We start from the raw sequence: 19,032 nt of genomic DNA, 5'->3' as shown, positions 1-19,032 counted from the left end.
TGTGTACTGAAGCACGACTCTCTCTCTCAAGACCCAGGCATGAATTTACTGCTTTCTGAACAGCTTTTCTTTCTTTTTCCTTCTATCCTTACAGTCTTATCACTGTTCAAGATGATGAAATCAAATACTCTTTGCTCCCCATCAAGAAGTTTCTTTTGCACCCACCTTCTCAGGTGGATTACTTTAAAGCATAAGAATATCAAGTGGAAATAGTAGAAGTGTTTTAGCCTAGTGGTTTGATGATGTACGAAATACAAGTTTTCAATGGAGATATAATAAGAAGTAGAGGACAAGAACTAGTGGGAAGTCAGTTTTGAAAAGTTGAATAATTCATTCTAGATTTTTAAAATTGTAAGCATTCAGATGCCTACATATTCATCTTTACTTTAGGCATCTTGTGGTGCTTGACTTCCAGAATGCACAATCTTGATCCACTTGCAACAAAAATGCTGTGTATAAACTAAATTTCAAATGAGTTTTGTAAACTTCATTCACAATTGTATCTAGCATTGTTGTAAGGTATTTCATTAAAAATTAAAAAAAAAAAAAAACAGATAAAAAACCACAACAAGCCACTGCAGATATGTTTGGTTTCTGCTCTTTTTTAATGTAAAAGATTTTGTGCATGGATAATAGAAAATCAAAATGATTTCACCATGTATTTAGTGTGGTCAACTAGACCTTACTGCAGCAGTGGTTTTCTGGCAGGGTTCTGCAGGAGCAAGCCGCCTGCTCCTGCAACTAAAAGTTACCAGATGCCATTAGCTCTTCTGCTAAGCCTGACTGGCGAATACATTCAAGTACTGGGTCCCTAAAGAATGTCTTTTAGATAAATACCAGAAACATCCACTCACCTAGAATCAGTGCGGGTTTTGATACACTGAACAAGTCCTTGTTACAGATGTTATCTTGTTGCATTTGTCTAGGTTTTGCTTTGTTTATCTTCAAACTGACAGGCACCTAAAATTGGCTTGTTATACACCTAAAATTAATGGTAGTTTAGTGTAAGCTATTTTCACAGCAGGTAGTAACATGTCTAGAGAAGAGATGGTTTTTATGTTTTCCTAATTTTTTAATGTTTGTAAATATTATTGTGTGTTCCATATTGAATACTTCCAGTTGGGAAAGCATTTATAGACACCCAGATAGCAGAGTGGAGAATCCATCGTGAGATGTGTAGGGCCGATTTAACTGCTTGATTTGACTACTCCATAAGTTTTGTCAGATGCCTTTCACATCAGTGATGAAATCTGAAATGTTATGGTAACTGGGACACTTACTTAGGTTTTCTCTGCAAAAGGAAGTCTCTGCCTTCTCCTTAGAGGATGATATCCCTATTTCCCATTTTTATTCTGTAATCCCATCTTTATTCAGTAACAAACTGTTACTGTCTCTTTTAAATGGAGAAGAAACTGAGGGTTATCTAAAATCATTTTGATTCACAGAAAGAATTCATAGGCTGATAAACAGTCCCAGGACCTGGGAGTGTTAGATCATTGGTTTAATCATAAATCACATAGTCTCTCAAGAAACTGTATGATAAGCAAGAGAGTTGGGCTTATTCACCCTGGAGAAGAGAAGGCTCAGGAAGACCTTAAAGAAGCCTTCCAGCATCTAAAGGGGCCCTATAAGGAAGGAGAGGGACTTTTTACAATGGCATGTAGTGACAGGACAAGGGATAATGGCTTTATGATGATAGAAGGGAGATTTAGGTTAGATATTGGGAAGAAATTCTTTACTGTGAGGATGGAGAGGCCCTGGCACAGGTTGCCCAGAGAAGCTGTGGCTGCCCCATCACTGGCAGTGTTCAAGGCCAGGTTCGATGGGGCTTTGAGTAACCTGGTCTAGTAGAGGATGTCCCTGCCCATGGTAGGGGGGTTGGAACCAGATGAACTTTAATGTCCCTTCCAACTCAAACTGTTCTATGATTCTTTGATGTACATATGTACCTATCTATATAGCTATGGGATCTATAGTAAAATTATTTAATGATACAAAAATATGAGTTATTATTTGGTTGCCTACTGTAGGGTGTGTGAGACCCTTTAGCTTATCTGAGCTGAACAACTTCTACCCATGCTACTGTTTGAACAGCTTAGAGTTACCCTGTTTAACATGGAGGGAAGTGGGATTTGGAGAGATGTACAGATTTGGATATTTTGAAAACATCTTTTCTTAGAGGAAATATGATTTGTTGAAAGTAAGAAACAAGTCAGAAAAATGAAGCACAATATTATTCTTAAGTAGCTTTTTCGCCAAAGAAAGGAATTGCACACTTCCCGAGATCCTGCAGTTTGATACTGCAGTTTTGTGCAGGGTAGCAATTAAAAACTGATCTTCCCTTGCTCAGTTTCTTAGGAATAGCTCTTTCTGCTGGTTTTGAATGTCTCTCTCTTGCTGTCTCTTAATAGTGAATCTTACCAGGTCAACCCTTCAAAATGTACATGTAGACATAGCAGTACAGTGTGCCTGTAAACCTTACCTTCAATAAACTGTGAAGATTTCAGCTAGAGGCCAAGGAACACAGTACAGTGAACAACAGTTTTTGTATTTGATGAACTAAGTCTGCATCCTCCCATCACACTGCGGGCTTCACTGCCATACTAATAGGAGGAAAATACCCATTGATTTCAAGGGGCTTTGAGTCAATCTGACAGAGTATTGAGAAAACCCAGAGATCTCTCATATACCTACAGTATGTACTCCTGTATTAACCTTACTAGCAGCCCTTCTACACCAGTGCTGCGGAGAGCTGCTAGAGAAAACAATTCAGCCTTAACCTTGTTTCTGAAGAAGCTAAAGATGGAATTGTTGTAGGACTTGCTATAGGATGCAGGTCTCTGCACTAGCTGTGCATAGATACCAAAGACAAATGATTCACAGGCCTTTGTTTAGATTTCCCCCGGCTTTGTCCAAATCCTTTCTCCCAGGCTGGAGAGCTGCCACTATGGGGGACACTGCCATGGAAGGAATATTACCAGGCAAAAGAGCCCACTGGCAGGAAGCCCCAGAGAGGAATGAGAAGTATGGCCAGGAGGAAGGATATATGGTAGAGCTGGAGCCATGAACTAAAGCAAAGTGAATTGGTTTTGGCTAGGCAGCTACTAGAGCAAGAAAGAAGAGCACATTTAGCTGCTGAAAGCCCCACAGATTCCTCACAGCAGGACACAAGGCAATCACAAATCTGGCTGGCACTCTGGTTATACAGTAAAGCAAAGCCAACTGGCTGTTCAGGGTGAGAAATTCAGGCATAAGGTGGGAAAGAGGGACAGTGGGAAACTAGGGAACTAGTTCCTGGCTTGGGAGACTAGATGCAGTTGGCTTCTGAGTTTTGCTATGGCTTAGTCAAATCCACTGTTGCCAAGTGGTACACAAGTTCACATGCGAAGAGGAAATGGGGAGGAAAGTGCTGAGAGCAAAATTGAACTGAAAATGGGGACAAAAAAAAACCTGGAAAATGCTTTGAAATTATTGACTTGGGTTTGATTGCCACAGGGGGGAGATCTAAGCCTAAACAGGCCTTTCAGGGCAGTGTCATGTGGGAGGAATTCAGCAGAAGCAGGGTGAGGTTCCACACTGTCTTTGTGCCTGATGGGACAGCTGGATGGTTATTACATCAAATCATACTGCCAGATGACACGTGAAGACCTAGTGACACTCCTGGAAAAAAGCAATTAAGAGCTGATAAAAAGCAGCACTCTTCCTACCCTGCAATCATGACACAATTTAAACTTTCCCCATTACTATACTAGCTGTGGGAAACAGAACCACATACAGATATATCACCATGGGTTCCATATCCAGTGTAACACCATGGGTTCTATGTCCAAAGCTTTTAAAGATACTGTGGATTCTGTAAAAAAGCCAAACGCTTCCTTTTGTAGGTTATTAAATGACAACAAATTAGCATCACTAAAAAGTTAGCTTTTTAAGTAAAGTTTTAAGTAAAATTTGCTTTCTCCACCATGATTATTTCTTTAAATACAAAAAGCAGAATTGCTAAAAGCTTCCAAGATAATACAGTCCACCCAGTCTATCCATTTTGTGCCATGCTAAAGTGATCCAGAAGAAATACATGGAGCATCCATCAAAGCATAGTCATTTAGGATTGAAAAACAGACTTGCAGATACCTTCATTTAAAATAGTGAGGTACTTCATGAAGCAGCTAGTAACAGGTTGCAGCTGGTTGTTGATTTTCAAGTACAGATCCCTGATAGTTGCAGAATACAGACACGTTTTAAACTCCCACTGAATACAAATCAGTTCTATATCCCTACCAACCTGTTGGTGAAGCAATTTGTCCTTCATGGCTTCTCACACACAGCATGCAAGAAGAAATAACTTTTCGTCTGTGATCAGGAAACAAGTCAAATGGTCTTTAAAGCTGTTTATGTGTCCCCCATAGAAGGAACCCAGTATTGAAAGATAATATACAGTGGTCTGTGCTTTTGAAATCCTGCCTTTGCCTTTACTTTTATCTTCAAGAACTAACGTACTGCCAGAAACGTTATTTGTGTTGTATTTTTAGTCCAGGCACAATGAGTCTGTACATGTCAGAAAATTCCGGCTGACCTCTGATCCAGTGAAGCTGTGTGCCAATATATGTGTACTTGAGCTTTTGGTTAACTGCCATCCATATATACTTTCAAATCTCTTGAGGTCAGCCTACAGCATATTTCACAGCTGAAATTCATCCTGTCCAAACTCACATTAAATCTTCTAGCATCTGCTTTCTTTTTACAAGCCAGAGAACCTGCCTTTATGAAAATAGGGGTTTTTTTTAAGTATATAGGTTTTCAATGCTTGTTTAATTGTTTATTTAATTATATTCTTATATTACCAACAGCATGTTACACTTCACAGACATGTGGTTTAGGGGTGATCAACTTCAGATTTGTCTACTACCTGTCAGACAACTGTAGATAATAGTACCCCACACTGGAGCTAGAGAAACTTGAAATCAGATAAATAGTTGGCAGAGAAGTAGTTTTGTCTAAAAGCATGACAAAATTGGCTTTGGATCTGTGACCAGAATCCAGCTTTCCCAAGTCCCATCTACTTAGTATGCCTGGGCCATGGCAAGGCATTGATTATCTGTTGGTTATGGAAGACAGGAGAGTTGATGGGAGCAAAACAACTTTCAGAGAGACATTCCCATAAAAAGTCATCATTGCTGTGGTAGGGGGTTTGTTCTTTGCAGTGCATTCCAAAACAAGAATCTGTGTGTACCTCTGCTTGTGGGCCTTCGTGAGCTCAAGATAACTGGTGCTGTGTCTAATGACTCTCTTCTTATTTCTGCTTAGTTTTCAGGACTTTACTTGTTGTCATTCTTCACCATCCTTGTTGGGCTGGTGCTCTACTCCTCCACATCCACCTATGTAGCCCAGGATCCTCGGGTGTACAAGCAGTTTCGAAACCCTTCAGGACCTGTTGTAGACCTGCCAGCGACTGGCCAGCTGGAGCCTTCAGTAACATACACCAGCCTGGGGCAGGAGACAGAAGAGGAGCCTCATGTTAGAGTTGCTTAAACGCAGGGCCGTTGATCACCTACTGATGATTCAGTGGAGCTCGTATATCCGCTATCTCTGTATTGTACATAGAGAAAGGTATTTACCAGGTGCAGTTACACCGGTGAGCTGCAAGGTAGCAAATAAGGAAAGCTCATAAAAATACAAATTACTTATTCCAGAGTGTTCATTGCAAGGAGATGCCAGTCCCTCATTTATGATGTGAGCAGCATGTTTGCAATACAAACTGCTGTATATGAATCAGTTAATGTCAAAATGCCTGTGAAAGATACTCGGTATCTAAGATGAAATTACATAAAGAAGTTCACAGAAGGGTGTTTCTGCACCCACTGAGCGATATTATGTCTAAGCCACACCAGTTGTGGAAAAGCCGCCTTTTTACAGCAAATACACTTGTGCAGTCCACTGTTAATTTCTCTCTAAGAGTTGTTTGCATAAAGTAGATGGGTTAGTCAGGGTAGCAACAGCCTGACACACTTTTACTAGCTCCTTGGATCTGGTGAAGAAAAGACAATTAATTCATCTGTAGTATCTGTCTAGTTGACCTTTCTAGGTAATCTGTTCCATGAATCCAGAGAAGGGACAACTTACAATATCTGTCTCTATTCTAGGAATAGGTATAAGGCGAGCATTTTAGCCTTTCTATATTTGCAGAAGTGAAGTACGCAAGCATTGACCTCTCTGTGAACCATGGCAGATTTCCTAGCAGCTGAGGTTCTGCATGAGGTGATGGGGAGTTAGTTTCTCTGTAGTCGTGACTTAACACGGATTTCTTACTTTTTAAACTTTAATCTGTAAAGAGAAAAACACATTTTCTAGTTTCCTATGTATTGTACCTCTCCATGGTAAGATGACAAACCATGTGGATCAGGGCACTCATTTTAGATACTCAGTGCATCGAGGGCACTTTCTGCTGTTCCAGTTTGCTGAATCTCCTGTGGTTCACTATTCTAACAATTGCTATTTAGAAATGTGTCTGCTTTTTTTTACCAAAACCCACAAATTGTAAAAATCAGGAAGATTAAGGAAGGAATTCATGAGCTGAAAGTGTGGACCATCTGCTGGTGTTGCTGCAGTAGCTCAAAGGCAGTCATACCAGCAGGGTGCAGCCAGTTATTTTTCACCAACTACAAAACTAGCAGAAGAATTCACCAGTTTACTTACATTCCTGGAGACATGTGAAAATTGTAACGGTGTGCTCCACAACTGTACTTCTACCCCAAGAGCCTTATCAGAATGGGGGATATCAGTCACCACCACAAAGGATCCATCTCTGCCTGTATGTTTGCTCTTCCGAGAGCTCAATAAAAGGAAATTATTATTTCAATATCCATCACTTATTTGCAATTTAAAATTAAGGAAGGAAGGAAAGGTGATCTTAGGTCTAACACATAGGAGAGGGATCCAGGAGAGCTCAGTTTTGTTCACAGATCTGCCACATCTCTGCATGATCCTTGGGCATGACTTACCTTCTGTGTGGCTGTTTCCCAATCTCTATAGATGGGAATAATCATATTTTACCTACCTCACAGGGGTGCTATGGGACCAAGTTATTTTAAGCTGCTTCGGGATCTTCAGAAGGAAGGAGTTTAAGTACACAATAGCACTGTAAAAGTGTGTATACATTCATTGTATTTGAAAATTGAGTTTATGACAGGGTTGATGAATATTTAGCTTATGGGCATAGAAGATGAATTTGATTTGAATGCTGTTCTGCTGAAGAAGCCTGTCTGAAGTGAAAATGTAGGGCTTCACGTTTGAAAAATACAACTTACCTATTTCTGTTTTAAAAAGAAAATCAAGCTATCTGTACTCTGGAGATTAGAAAGGCCACACAGTTCAACCAAGCAGGATCAATTTCTGCTGAGGTAACATTCATCTTTTATAGTCCTGTTCTGCTTTAATATAGAAGGGACTTCCCTGAAGCAGACTAGGAGAAGTATGTATGCATAATATACAAGAAGTGGCAAATGCCAGAATGCTATTGAACAGCAGAAGTATGTTGTATCTTACTGTCACTGTGGAGGAGAAGAGGAGATTTCTGTCCCACTGTGTTTAGGCTGCCTGACACCATCCTGCTGCAGCTGAGGGAAGGGTCTGCAGCATTCACAAACTGTGCCCAAAACTGACCCAAAAGCTTCAGTTAAGATGGCTTGGATTTAAACAAATACATGACTTTTTTCCACCCAACCTTCTGTTTATTTAATCTTTTTAGCGCTGATGTTTCTAAGCTTTTTTCTCTTAAATCATGGAGGATTCAAATCAAATAAAGCTTCCTATAGAGAAACAAGAGTCCATGTTTTGGGGATGCTAAGAAAGTCTAAATCGTGCAGGATTTAAAAAAAAAAAAATAAAAACACACGAGAAACATTAAGGTCCATAGGGTAAAGTCCAGGTGGGCAGTGCATAGTGAGGTGAAGCCCTGATGCACAGGGGCCAGCAAGCATCCTCCAGTCAAGCCTGGCAGAGCTTCGACTTGAGGTGGGTTTTGCACATTTCCCAGGAGCAGGGGTTCTGGTTACAACCACTATGGCTCCCTCAGGTACTCAGAACCACACTGATGGGAACCTGTCGTTTCAGTCTTTTTTGCTACCTTTATACCAATTAAATACCTTTCTCTGAATGTTTGTCCCTGTGTTGGTCTGAGAACCTTGAGGATTGTGTGTGTGTGTGTTTCATGTTTACAGTTCCTTCCTTTTGCATAATTGTTTTGGTTTATTCCATTATTAGTATTTATTTTTAAGCCAAATGTTTGTGGTCCTTCTGCCTCCCCCTCCTCATTTTTCTGACCCTAACTTGTAGATGTTTGTTAGAGTCTTCTCAGAAACAGCAGGGCAGGAGGCATCTGCCGACCAGGTCACTGGGCTGGGAGTTTCTACTTAGAAGGGTTTGTGATCCACAAGTGGCTGAGAGGTGCCATCTGAAGCAATTTTTACAGGCTATCTTCAAAGGCTCTGTTGTACGGAAAGAAGTTACGAATGATTCGGTGTGTACTCTGCACCCAGCCAGCATCCCCTGTGATACTCATGCAGGAGGAGTCTGATGTGCAAAGTGGGGCTGCTACACTGTCTGTGTCTCCTGTTGAACAAGGTGGATACTTGAGTTAGCACCAGTGTGCTCGTGCTGGATGAACTGTAAAAGGAAAACGGTAGTAGAGCTTTACCAGTGACTGTGTTGACTGAAAAACTGAGGTCTAGTAAAGGAAAACATTACTTCTACCTGCTTGTTTTCTGCAGTTCAAGACCTGTGTGCACCAGCAAAGGTTCTGCTATCTAACCGGCAGCTATCTACTCTCTGTGTCACGTAGGACGTCTCTATCTCTGTATAGCTCCTTGCCTGAACAAACTGAAACTCTTGTTATACTGCTGGCCTTGAGCAGCCTTTGGCAAGACTGATGTAATTTTCTGCTACTGGATGAAAATCTTCACTGGGAGACAGACCTTGTCTTTGTTCCAGCTATAAAGTTTTGAAACACACAACGATAGACCAAGCAATTGAAGATTTTGCACCACTGTGTCATAAGAAGTTTCAATGTATAGTGTAGAGATTGCTAACTTGTGCTATTAACACTTTGACAAGCGTGTAGTAACGTTTTCTTTCCTTTTTTTTTTAACCGTTTAGTATTCCTGAGCTAGCTACAAATACAAATTTTACCCCATGGGTAGGATTTTATTGTTAAATGCCATAATAAAGCACACTAATCTTGACAACGCAGATGGAAATATGAATCAAAACCAAAACTGAGCAAACAGAATCCCAACCCCAAGTCCTGCATCAAAAAGCTGAACAAACCTTTCTCCATTTTTATATTTGCATGCACCTATATGGACTGGCTGTGGCAATGTAATGCCTGTATAATGTTTTCAAATAAAAAAAAATAAATGCTTTATGAAAGCAGGGTTATTGGTTTCCTTGCCTGTTTCCTTTGTATTTTCTTAGCCTGAAACAATTTTTCTGATGGTAAATCTTACTGCAGGACATAATCTTTTGCTGCGTTGAGGATTTCTTTTTGTTGTGATGCGGTTCACCTACAACTCCATCCAAGATGTCTTGGCATTGCTGCCATTAGGCACCGTCAGGTATCTTGTCTGGCCTCCAGTTGCTGTTCCAGAAGGCTAAGAGGTTTCCTGTGCAGGATAACAGGTCTCCTGTGCACCCTCTGTTGTAAACTGCCATTCCCCTATGGCTAGCTCAGGTATCCTGATATTTGTTGGTCTCATTTGGACACAAAAGCACTCCCCCCACTGCCTTACAGAAATGATTAATCCATCTAGAATTAATGTGGGGCAATGCATGTGTATGATGTTAAAGGGCTTATCTGGCAGAGGTTATTGAGTGTCTACGGCTGCCTTGCCCAGCCCTCCCTTCTGGCTGCCCTGCCCTGCACTGCAGCACTCTTCACAGCAGAGTCCTGAAACAGAGACAAAACTTAGATACTGGGGGGGGGGGGGGGGGGGGATTGTCAGGAGGCGCAGAACTGAGGAAAGGAAGAAAATGAGACTTTGGCTCATTTGAAGTCCAGATGGGAAGAAAGGAAAGGAAGATCCTAAGTGTGAGAGCAAGGGATTTTGTGAACATGCATTCACCTCTAAGAGTGTTTGCCAGCACACCCATTTGCCCATCTCTCCTTGCCTGATGTCTCTCGAGAAGTTTCTCATTGGTATTTCTCACATACTTCATTGCTGAAAGTGAAAAAAGGGAACAGAGACTGGTGAGCTCATTTCTAGCCTTCCTCTGCACCATAATTGCGTGCAGCCCCTGACATTACAAAGCCAGCAGTGCTGCACAAATGGGCTGGTTTATGTCTGATTTTCCAGTGGGAATGTTTCCTAAGCTATCAAGAGCTCCAGAAACTGAGTTGGTGTGCATGGCTTTGTCATCCTAACAGTTGGATTTGTATTTTCCTCTGAATCTGCTCAGGAGTCTCTCTGGCATTACAAAAATCTCCTTCTGTTGCCTGGCTGGAATTCAGCATGGGTGCTTGAGTCATATGAATAGTAATTGCTTGGAATTACTCTAAAAATACATCATAAATAGGCATTAATGGATCCTTCTGTGCTTAAATCAAACATGTTTCAACACTGAAGGACACTCAATCAGCTTAAACCTACCCATCTCCCTTTTGTTTTTTGTTTATTTAGAGCTAGTTCTCCAAAAAATTACAAATCCGAAGCTGAATGTTTAACAGCAATATGCTATGGCATACAAATAAGAAAGTGATGCTTTTTTACAGTCTCAAGAACTGTTTTGTTAAGTCTGCTCCACCATTTTAAGACGAAAAAAATGCACCAAACCTTTGCAAAAGGGAACACTTATGCAGCCATAGACGGGTTTCACAGCAGTTGCAATGTGGGTACCAAATGTTAACAACACAGCAGTGATGATGATATTGGAATAAGAGTGTTGGCCATGTCATCATCCTCCTCCAATTTTAAGTGCAGGGTCATGGACTGACTGTGGTACTTAATAATAAAAAATCCTGCTATATGGAGGACATTAGTTCCATAGGGCTGGGATCACTAACCAGCGATTAGTTGCCACCAACAGGAGACAAAACCCCACAAATTGACTACAGAAAGGCAGTTGTAACCCTCAGACATTGTTACTTGCATTGCAGCTGCTATTTTAGTTTCAGTAAAAAGCCCACAGTGTTTCTGCAGGCCACATTGCTGGCACGGAGCAGCCACCACAGCCTTGGAAAACACCATAGGTGCCCTGTGGTCTCATCAGGTCCCTGCTGGGTGAAGGGAGGAACCACTGCACTGCCTGTCACTCCCATTTCCCTTGGCAAGCAGGACCCCCTGCTACCACTGCTACTGTACAGCAACCAGGTGGAAGAAAAAAATTTGGCTCAGAGTAACTCTTGAGGCTCAGAATTAAATGATTAAATGTCAGCACTCTGTGCAGTCCTTTCTGTTGTAAAAGTGCACATTTGCTATTATTTAGAGGCTTTTTTTTTTTTTTTCTTAGAAGTTCCATTTTTAATTGAAAATTTTGTATTGAGTTCCTCTGGTATTCATGAGGTTAGAATTTGCCCCTCTATGCATAGTCTTATGTTGGCAGAATCTCTGTAAGAGTACAGGTAATCATATATGCTATCCAAATATTTTTAAATCAAGACTAGGTAGAGCTGATTTTAGTGGATTTCTAGATTTTATACTACTTAGGTTCTGATTTATAACCTTCATCTATAGTTAAGTTTTTGTGCCTCCTTATTATGTACAATGCCCTCAGGCAATTGCCCAGTGCTACCCTGATCTCAATGCATTATTAATTCCTTACTGGCAAAAAATACATTATTTATACTTACTATTGCATTTTACTCCCCATGTCTCAACAGCAGTGGACTCATCCAATCTGAACATAACTACAAAGCTGTCCATATGAAATCTTCCCCTCCTTGCCAAGTGAAATACAGACTTGCTTGTCAAGAACAAAGTATTTGACTTACCATGGATAAGTAAAGGACTTTTTTTATTCGCACACCTTACCAAAGCAGACAGATAACGAACATGTGCTGAGTTTACGTGATCACTGAGCTCTGAAACACTATGTGATTCAACTTAAAATGCTAGAGACGCTTTGCATACAAAATAGCTTGGACTTTTACAGGTGCAGAATGCCTGTGAGCCCACAGATCAATGTTATGTGAGGTCACACATATTTAACTTCACACTGACTATAGTGGCCACTGTCACAGAAGCCTGGCTTTTTCCCACATCCATAGGAAACAGGCAATCGGCGTATGCATATTCTTAAAATGACTACTTGCCTAAATGAGCTTCCTAAGTGAGAAGGGGGAGGGGAATGGGCTAATCACGACAACAATCTGAAAAGTCTCATTACGTGACTCCCTCTGAGCTTCATCTTGAATTATCTGATGTAGTTCTTGGCATTAAACAACTTTGCAGATGGTAAATAGGTCACACATGTATGCAACCAGGGGAGTGTATTTCAGAAGTCTTTATGTCCCCACACTTCCTCTGTGAGCCTACACTTTAATTAAAAGAGAGTACCCACGAAACAGGATGACAACATTAGTCCTGAACTGTTGCAGTTCAGCACTTCCACCCTTCAGCCTCGCTCAGCAAGCTTTATTTAATGAGCAAGTTGATGAGGAACATTAGCACTGCAGGCCCTGCTTTGACATTGCATCCTAGGAGCACACCACCTCCTGTGGTAGGGTGCACCATGCAAGTGGGCCACACTGGCCAGCAAAGCATTTGAAAACCCAAAATTTTATCTTTAGTTTAGTCTTGAGCCTTAATACAACAAAAACCAAAAGGAAACGGTTTTAAAGTGGAACAGGCATGTATTGAATGAAACGAAGAGGATAGCACCTAGCTTCCTCATCTGACAAACTTTTTCCCCAAGTCAATCACCATCCGCCTATTTCCACATGGCAAAGACAACTGCTAAGCTCATCTTCTCTGCCCTTTTGCTCCAAGTTAGTCACGCTACCTTTTGCAGCTCTGTCCTAAATGAATTCACACACATCCTCAAGACCCTTAGCTGTCCTGTCTCTCCCTCACAGTCTGCCACCATGGTGTGGGTCCTCTGCCTGCTCTGTGACCCCTCAAACAAACATCTTTCTGCCTTCTTGCTTGTGTAGTCCAGCCAAATGGGCTTTTGGCCATGGAATATTTGAATAGGAGCTTTTGATATCTATATGAATGTCAAATTCCAGCCCTGCTCCATTGCAACTGGAGGGGTTTTTTTTGGAAGGGGGATGTGTGTGTGATTGAATTTATAATGCCCCTCCTTCCAATCTACCTTATGGTATGCAACCAGTCATAAGAGATTCAAAATACTCATGTCCTTTTGCCTGCCATTTGACCTACAGTGAAGGTGAAAACTTGTTTGCTAAAGCTGTCTCTGACTTTTAAGTTAAGAGGGTTGGCTGGTGAAGGATGATCTATGGGTATCCTTGAAGTCACTGACAAGTCAGTAACAAAGGAAGCTGTACACATTTGGACTAAGCAACTGATGGTAACCTAGGTTAACCTTTCCTGATTGAAAATACAAGCATAAAAATCAAAATGCTTCTCCACCTTGTAATTACTATAATTATTTACAGAGATTACATTGACAATCCATTCACTGGCTGCTTCTTCCCACATCTCACCTGCAGCTTGTGTTTTCCTCTCCAGCCTCTATGCAGCTGGTCATATAAAGGAAAATCTTAATTCTATTAATTACAAGAAAAGGCAGCATTTATCCAAGGTATAACTGTGCTTGAAAGCTCACAACTTCTTTTTCTCCTTGTACAAGTGACTCCTTTGAGCCATATTTGGTGCAAACATGAACTGTGGCTGAGCTGGTGTTTGTCATGGCAGGCTGGGAGCAGGACTGTGGATACTCAGCCCCCAAACCTAAATCTTCACTTCTACCTCAGACCTCAACTAATGAGAGAGGGTGCGGAGACAGACGCAGCTGAGCTTTTTTTATTTCCCCTGGGTGAGGGAGGGAAGGACATGTGCTCAGGACAGAGAGAGAAACCTTGGGCTGCTACAGCTGCTTGATTTCAAATTGTGTCTAGACACAGGGCCATGCTCAGCACAGCCAGCAGCCTGGCACCTTCCACAGGTTTACTTTAGCTGGAATTACTGCTGTAAGCTGCTGAGCTAAAGAAAGTAATTGCAGCAGCTGCACTAGCAACGGCTTGTCTCCACTGCTGTGGAAAGGGAAACATCACTGCCAGCTATAGCACAGGTATTCTAACATGACAAGGGAATACTGATGGACTTTGCTTTGAGCGTGCCTCATGAAATATCAGGGAGAGGCCACATGTTCATTAGAAAAACAGCAGCATTCCCACTTTAACTTGTGCATTTTCCTTGTGAGTTTGCCATGCTTTTTGCCCACACATGGCACCAGGAGATCTTTTCCACGTTGGTGTTGGAGACTTAAGGTAAAATGCAGATACAGAAAGGCTAAAAAAAAAAATCTTTGGCAGCCCAAGACACTTTCAGTCACATGAAATTCAGTCCTGCACCTCCTTTGCATAGTAAGCATTCCAGGCAAGAAGGCATCTGCAAGGCCAGGTCCAGACTCCTGCAGCTCCTTGTGATGGTGAGGTACCTTTACAGTCATGAAAGGTAAAGGCACGGCAGTGGGGAAGAGAGGCAAGTGGTGATTATGGGCAGAGGGGGAGAGGGGTCTCTTGGGATGGAAAAGGTCGTAGGATGAACATGAATTGTGAAGGAAAGAAAGGCTGGGGGCAGAGGGGATCTTGTCTGGGGACATACTTAAGAGGCTGAAGAGGGGTGGTAGAGAAGTTCATCATCCTGCCTGCTATGAACACTGAAAAATCTGAGGGTCTAGCTCTCCCCTTGACCAGCAGTGGCTGCAGGGGAAACGTGCTCTGTCCTCATCCTCACCTCCTCCTGTCACAGGAGCATCTGCTCCTTGCTTCAGGCAGCTGTCTCTTGATTTTATAAAGCGGAGAGTCTCTTCCACACCACAATGTCACTTCTGTTGACTTCTACTAACACTAGAAAGTAGGGAGTTCTACTCTTACCTGTTCCAACTGGCTTTTACGGGTGCTATGGCATGGCCTGCCTTACCACATGGCAGTGCTTTGCCTGCGGGGCTCCCATATGCATACATACCATACCTTCTTCTGAAATCAAGGTGGAAATAGAAATGAGCTGCATGTGTAGGTGGCTCCTCTTTAGAAGCTGTATCTTAAACTGCTTGCGTTGGATGTGTGCATACCAAAAAACGTTGCCAAAGTCAGAAGAAAAATTGCTCAAACAAGAATGACAGTGTGGCAAGGGACTTTGTCCTCGTTGTCAGACGAGGTATATTCTTGTTGCCCTGCTTTTTGGCATTTTTTTCCTACCAATGGCCCCCACCTCAAGCTAACTCCTAAAAATGTGTGTCGATGTATGAGGAAATATTGTTGCTGTACTAGGTGTTTGTATGATGACCTCTGGAGAGAGGTCATCTTTGTGAACCTGTGAGATGGCCAGTATGTCTGAGCAGAGGGAAAATAACCCACCCTAGTCTGCTATTTTTCATTTCACATTGTTGATACTGCCTGTCTTCTGACTGTTCTTTGCACAAGCTGAATGACAACTGGGGAGTGTGTTTGAGGTACTGTAAGAGTAGTGCCTGGAGTTTGCCACTGACACTTTAATGAGAAGTGATGGTTACTTTCTGTTAGTTATTTCAAAATATTTTGTTTGGAAGAATTTTAAGACTTCTAAAATAACTCAGTGTTGTTAGCAGCAGTTCTGGACAAAAACAACTCCCAGATCTTATGTTCAGTGTTTCCCCTCCTGCGTATCTCCTTACTTTGCTTGCAACAGAGCTAGGAAATAAAGGTGTCACTTCTTTCATTGCTCATACTGCAGGAAGAAGGAATAATGAGTGGAGAGAAATAAAGGGAGAAAAAACTGTTTTGGCTCTGTGGGCCTCTTGTGTGACAGTTTCATCTCTGTAACTGCAGGTTCATAAGGCAGGAAAGCTATGACTACCCTGTGCTCTTCGTCTCCCTAGGCCTAGTGGTGTGCCAGAGTCATTAATAGCAGAGCCAAAGGGGTCCATTTTGATTCACCATAAAGAAAAAAAAGCGAAGCAGCACCTATGAGAGCACGCTGAACAGAAGCTGGCAACCACTGACCAAGACCTTTTTGAATCTGTAAATGTCACTCATGCATTTTGAAGAAGTAACACAGCTAAAATGCTTGGGCATTCTGACTTCTATGAAATGAAAGGTGTGGTGCTCAGGAAATAAACCAGATGGTCACATCATCAATTGACAAGTGCAGAAGGAATGATCCCCAAATGGAGGATGTCTATGCAGAATTGCCCTCAGATTGAAATAGCACCTGCTAGGGATCAAAGCACATCTTCTGTGAGAGCTGCTGTACTTCTGAGGCAAAGCCATCAATCCACAGCCCCAGTGAATAGATTTTTCTGTAAGGACCTTTCAATTGCAGCTGGTCATCTAAGCCTGGCCTTTGCATGTACAAAGTTGATTTTCACTTTAGCAGTTTAACATGCAACTATTTGTAATTATATTACCTAGACACAAGCAAAACTCTTTTCAGCCTGCTGAGGATGTAACAGGTGATGCTCATTTGCATACTGGAGGTATTTGTGCTACCCAGTAGTGCTTCAAAAGAAAGAATATTTTACTTGTCTCTTACAAAGTCTAAGACTTTGACTTGTCACCTGGAGAAACATGCTACTTATCGCTAGATCTGAATGTTTCTATGTGCTTGCAAAGCTATATGTAAGAGCTTGTATACAGCATAGCTGTACACACAATATTGCTCCATATATCTTGTGGGTGACACGTGTACTATGCCCATTTGGCTTTCATACTTTCTTCCTACTGAAGCAAGTGATCAGTGCTAATTCTGAGTGATGGCAGAGCTAAGTCTTGTTTCTGGGTCTTGCCACGGTGATGATTTAATAATTTAACCTGCCATGATTTTATATCCTTTTTTTTTCTTTTTCTGCTGTATTTACATCGCTGCTCTGAATATCCTTGGGATAGAAGAGCTCTTGAGGGAGCCTCAAGTCCTCGACAGGACCTGCCCAGGAGCCGGCAGCTCAGCTGACGGGAGCGAGCAGCTGACACACAGGGGGCGGAGCCAGGAGCAGTGGCACCAGCCCTGAGCGGTTAAAAACCTGCCCCAGGGAGCGCAGTGAGGCAGTTACAGAGCGGGGTGGTGAGCACCCGTTGTATGAGCAGGGCCCGGTCTGGGAGCTCTGCTCTGGCTGCCCCGGCGGCGGCCAGGGTATGCACCAGACAGAGCCGGTGAGAGGGGAGGCTGCAGTGCAGAGCTCGGGGTGTAGAGAGTGCCTGAACTGGTCTGATGAGGGGAGGGTGCACAATGGGCAGGGCTGCACTCGGTGCTCCCTGGTGGAGGTCCTCCTGCAGCAGGGGCCTGGGAATGTCAGGGAAGCTGGGAAAGCTGGGAATTACTGACAAAAAAAAAAAAAAAACCCCAAAACAAAAATACAAAAGAAAAAAAAGGAGGAAAAGGACAGCTAAAAGCAAGGGGCTTCCCCCTAAATCCCCTGTCCCCACGCAGAACCGCTTTGCTGTCCTGCAGGGGGCTCATGAGGAAACGCATTCCCGCCAGAAACAACCGGCTGATGCCCTGGTAAAGAAGATCTCTACTGGTGCTGCCAGGAAAAAGCAGCGGGTCGTAGTAGTAGGGGACTCTACACTGAAAGGGACAGAAGTACCCGTCTGCCGGCCAGACCCCGTCTCAAGGGAGGTGTGTTGCCTACCAGGGGCATGGATCAGGGATGTGGCAGAGAGGCTGCCTGCTCTAGTAAGTCCCACTGACTGTTACCCACTTCCAGTGATCCACGTGGGTGCTAGGGATATAGATAGTAGTAGCCTGGGGAACATAAAGAAGGACTACAGAGCCCTGAGAGAGCTGTTTAGGGGCTCTGGAGCGCAGATATTCTTTTCATCAATTCTCCAGGGTGCAGGGGAGGACCCTAAAAAGGCTAGGAGGATCACCCAGGTTAATAAATGGTTGAAAGGGTCGCGCCATAGTCAGGGGTTTAGGTGTCTTGAACACGGGACCCAAGCTTGTAGGCCGGGTCTAGTGGGGGCTGGTGGAGCTGGTCTGATAAAGAAGGGAAAGAGCAGTTTTGGTAGGAGGCTTGCCAGACTGGTCAAGGAGGCTTTAAACTAGATGTGTGGGGGGAGGGGGGCATCATTCCATCCCAACACACCCAGTCAGTTGCCAGAACCTATAATAAATGGTCGGAGCAATGTAGAGATATCCCAGCCACTCCAGCCAATGAGTCGGCTTCATGTGGAGCTCGACTCAAATGCCTCTATACAAATGCCCGGAGCATGGGGAACAAAGAAGAGGAATTAGGGATGTGTGCACATCTACGGGGTATGATATAATGGGAATCACAGAAACCTGGTGGGATGGCTCCTATCACTGGAATGCTGGAATGGAAGGTTACAGGCTCTTTAGGAAAGACAGGCCTGGCAGGCAGGGAGGGGGAGTTGCCCTTTATGTTAGGGATAGGCTGGAGAGTATGGAACTCTGTCTGGGGACAGGTGAGCAGTCCACAGAGAGTTTGTGGGTCAGGGTTAAAGGGAATATAGCTATTGGAGATATTACTGTGGGGATCTGTTACAGACCACCTGATCAAGGAGAACCTCCAGATGAAGCACTCTGTAGACAGTCAGGAAAAGCCTCACACTTGCAGGCCCTTGTTCTCATGGGTGACTTCAACCACCCTGACATCTGTTGGAAGGACGGTACGGCCCAGCACAAGCAATCCAGGAGGTTCCTCGATTGTGTAGAAGACAACTTCCTTCTGCAAGTAATAGAGGAGCTGACAAGGAGAGGTGCCATGCTTAACCTCGTGCTCGCCAACAGGGCAGGGCTCGTTGGACGTGTGATGCTCCAGGGCAGCCTTGGATGCAGCGATCATGAGATGCTCGAATTTGAGATCCTCAGGACAGTGAGAAGAGCGTGCAGCAAGTTCATTGCCCTGGACTTCAAAAGA

At 43.0% G+C, this 19,032-nt stretch overlaps 1 protein-coding gene and 2 long non-coding RNA genes across 3 annotated transcripts in view; 1 reads left to right on the top strand and 2 right to left on the bottom strand.

The window, feature by feature from the left end:
• The window catches only part of SLC35F1 (solute carrier family 35 member F1), a 237,409-nt gene extending 230,553 nt beyond the window's left edge, over window positions 1-6,856 (top strand). Inside the window, exon 8 of the mRNA XM_057423596.1 lies at window positions 5,305-6,856. Within this exon, the coding sequence (XP_057279579.1) occupies window positions 5,305-5,529 (225 nt within the window). The 3' untranslated portion in view covers window positions 5,530-6,856. The remainder of the gene's footprint in view (window positions 1-5,304) is intronic.
• Window positions 3,452-5,479, bottom strand: LOC130606953 (uncharacterized). Its single transcript, XR_008974113.1, has 2 exons — window positions 4,283-5,479; window positions 3,452-3,660 (listed from the first exon to the last, which is right to left on the bottom strand). It is a non-coding gene; the product is annotated as an uncharacterized LOC130606953 (long non-coding RNA).
• A 3,142-nt stretch (window positions 6,857-9,998) lies between the features above and the next one.
• On the bottom strand, window positions 9,999-15,234 carry LOC130606954 (uncharacterized). The gene is made up of 3 exons (XR_008974114.1): window positions 15,050-15,234; window positions 13,655-13,690; window positions 9,999-10,211 (listed from the first exon to the last, which is right to left on the bottom strand). It is a non-coding gene; the product is annotated as an uncharacterized LOC130606954 (long non-coding RNA).
• Window positions 15,235-19,032: the final 3,798 nt, after the last annotated feature.

The sequence above is a fragment of the Pezoporus wallicus genome, unplaced genomic scaffold (assembly GCF_028554395.1).
Source record: "Pezoporus wallicus isolate ANWC-B61680 ecotype Strahan unplaced genomic scaffold, APGP_CSIRO_Pwel_v1 contig_8806, whole genome shotgun sequence".
In the NCBI taxonomy this organism is placed as follows: Eukaryota; Metazoa; Chordata; class Aves; order Psittaciformes; family Psittacidae; genus Pezoporus; species Pezoporus wallicus.
Note: the sequence above shows the minus strand (reverse complement) of the source record. Positions and strands in the feature narration are given on the sequence as shown.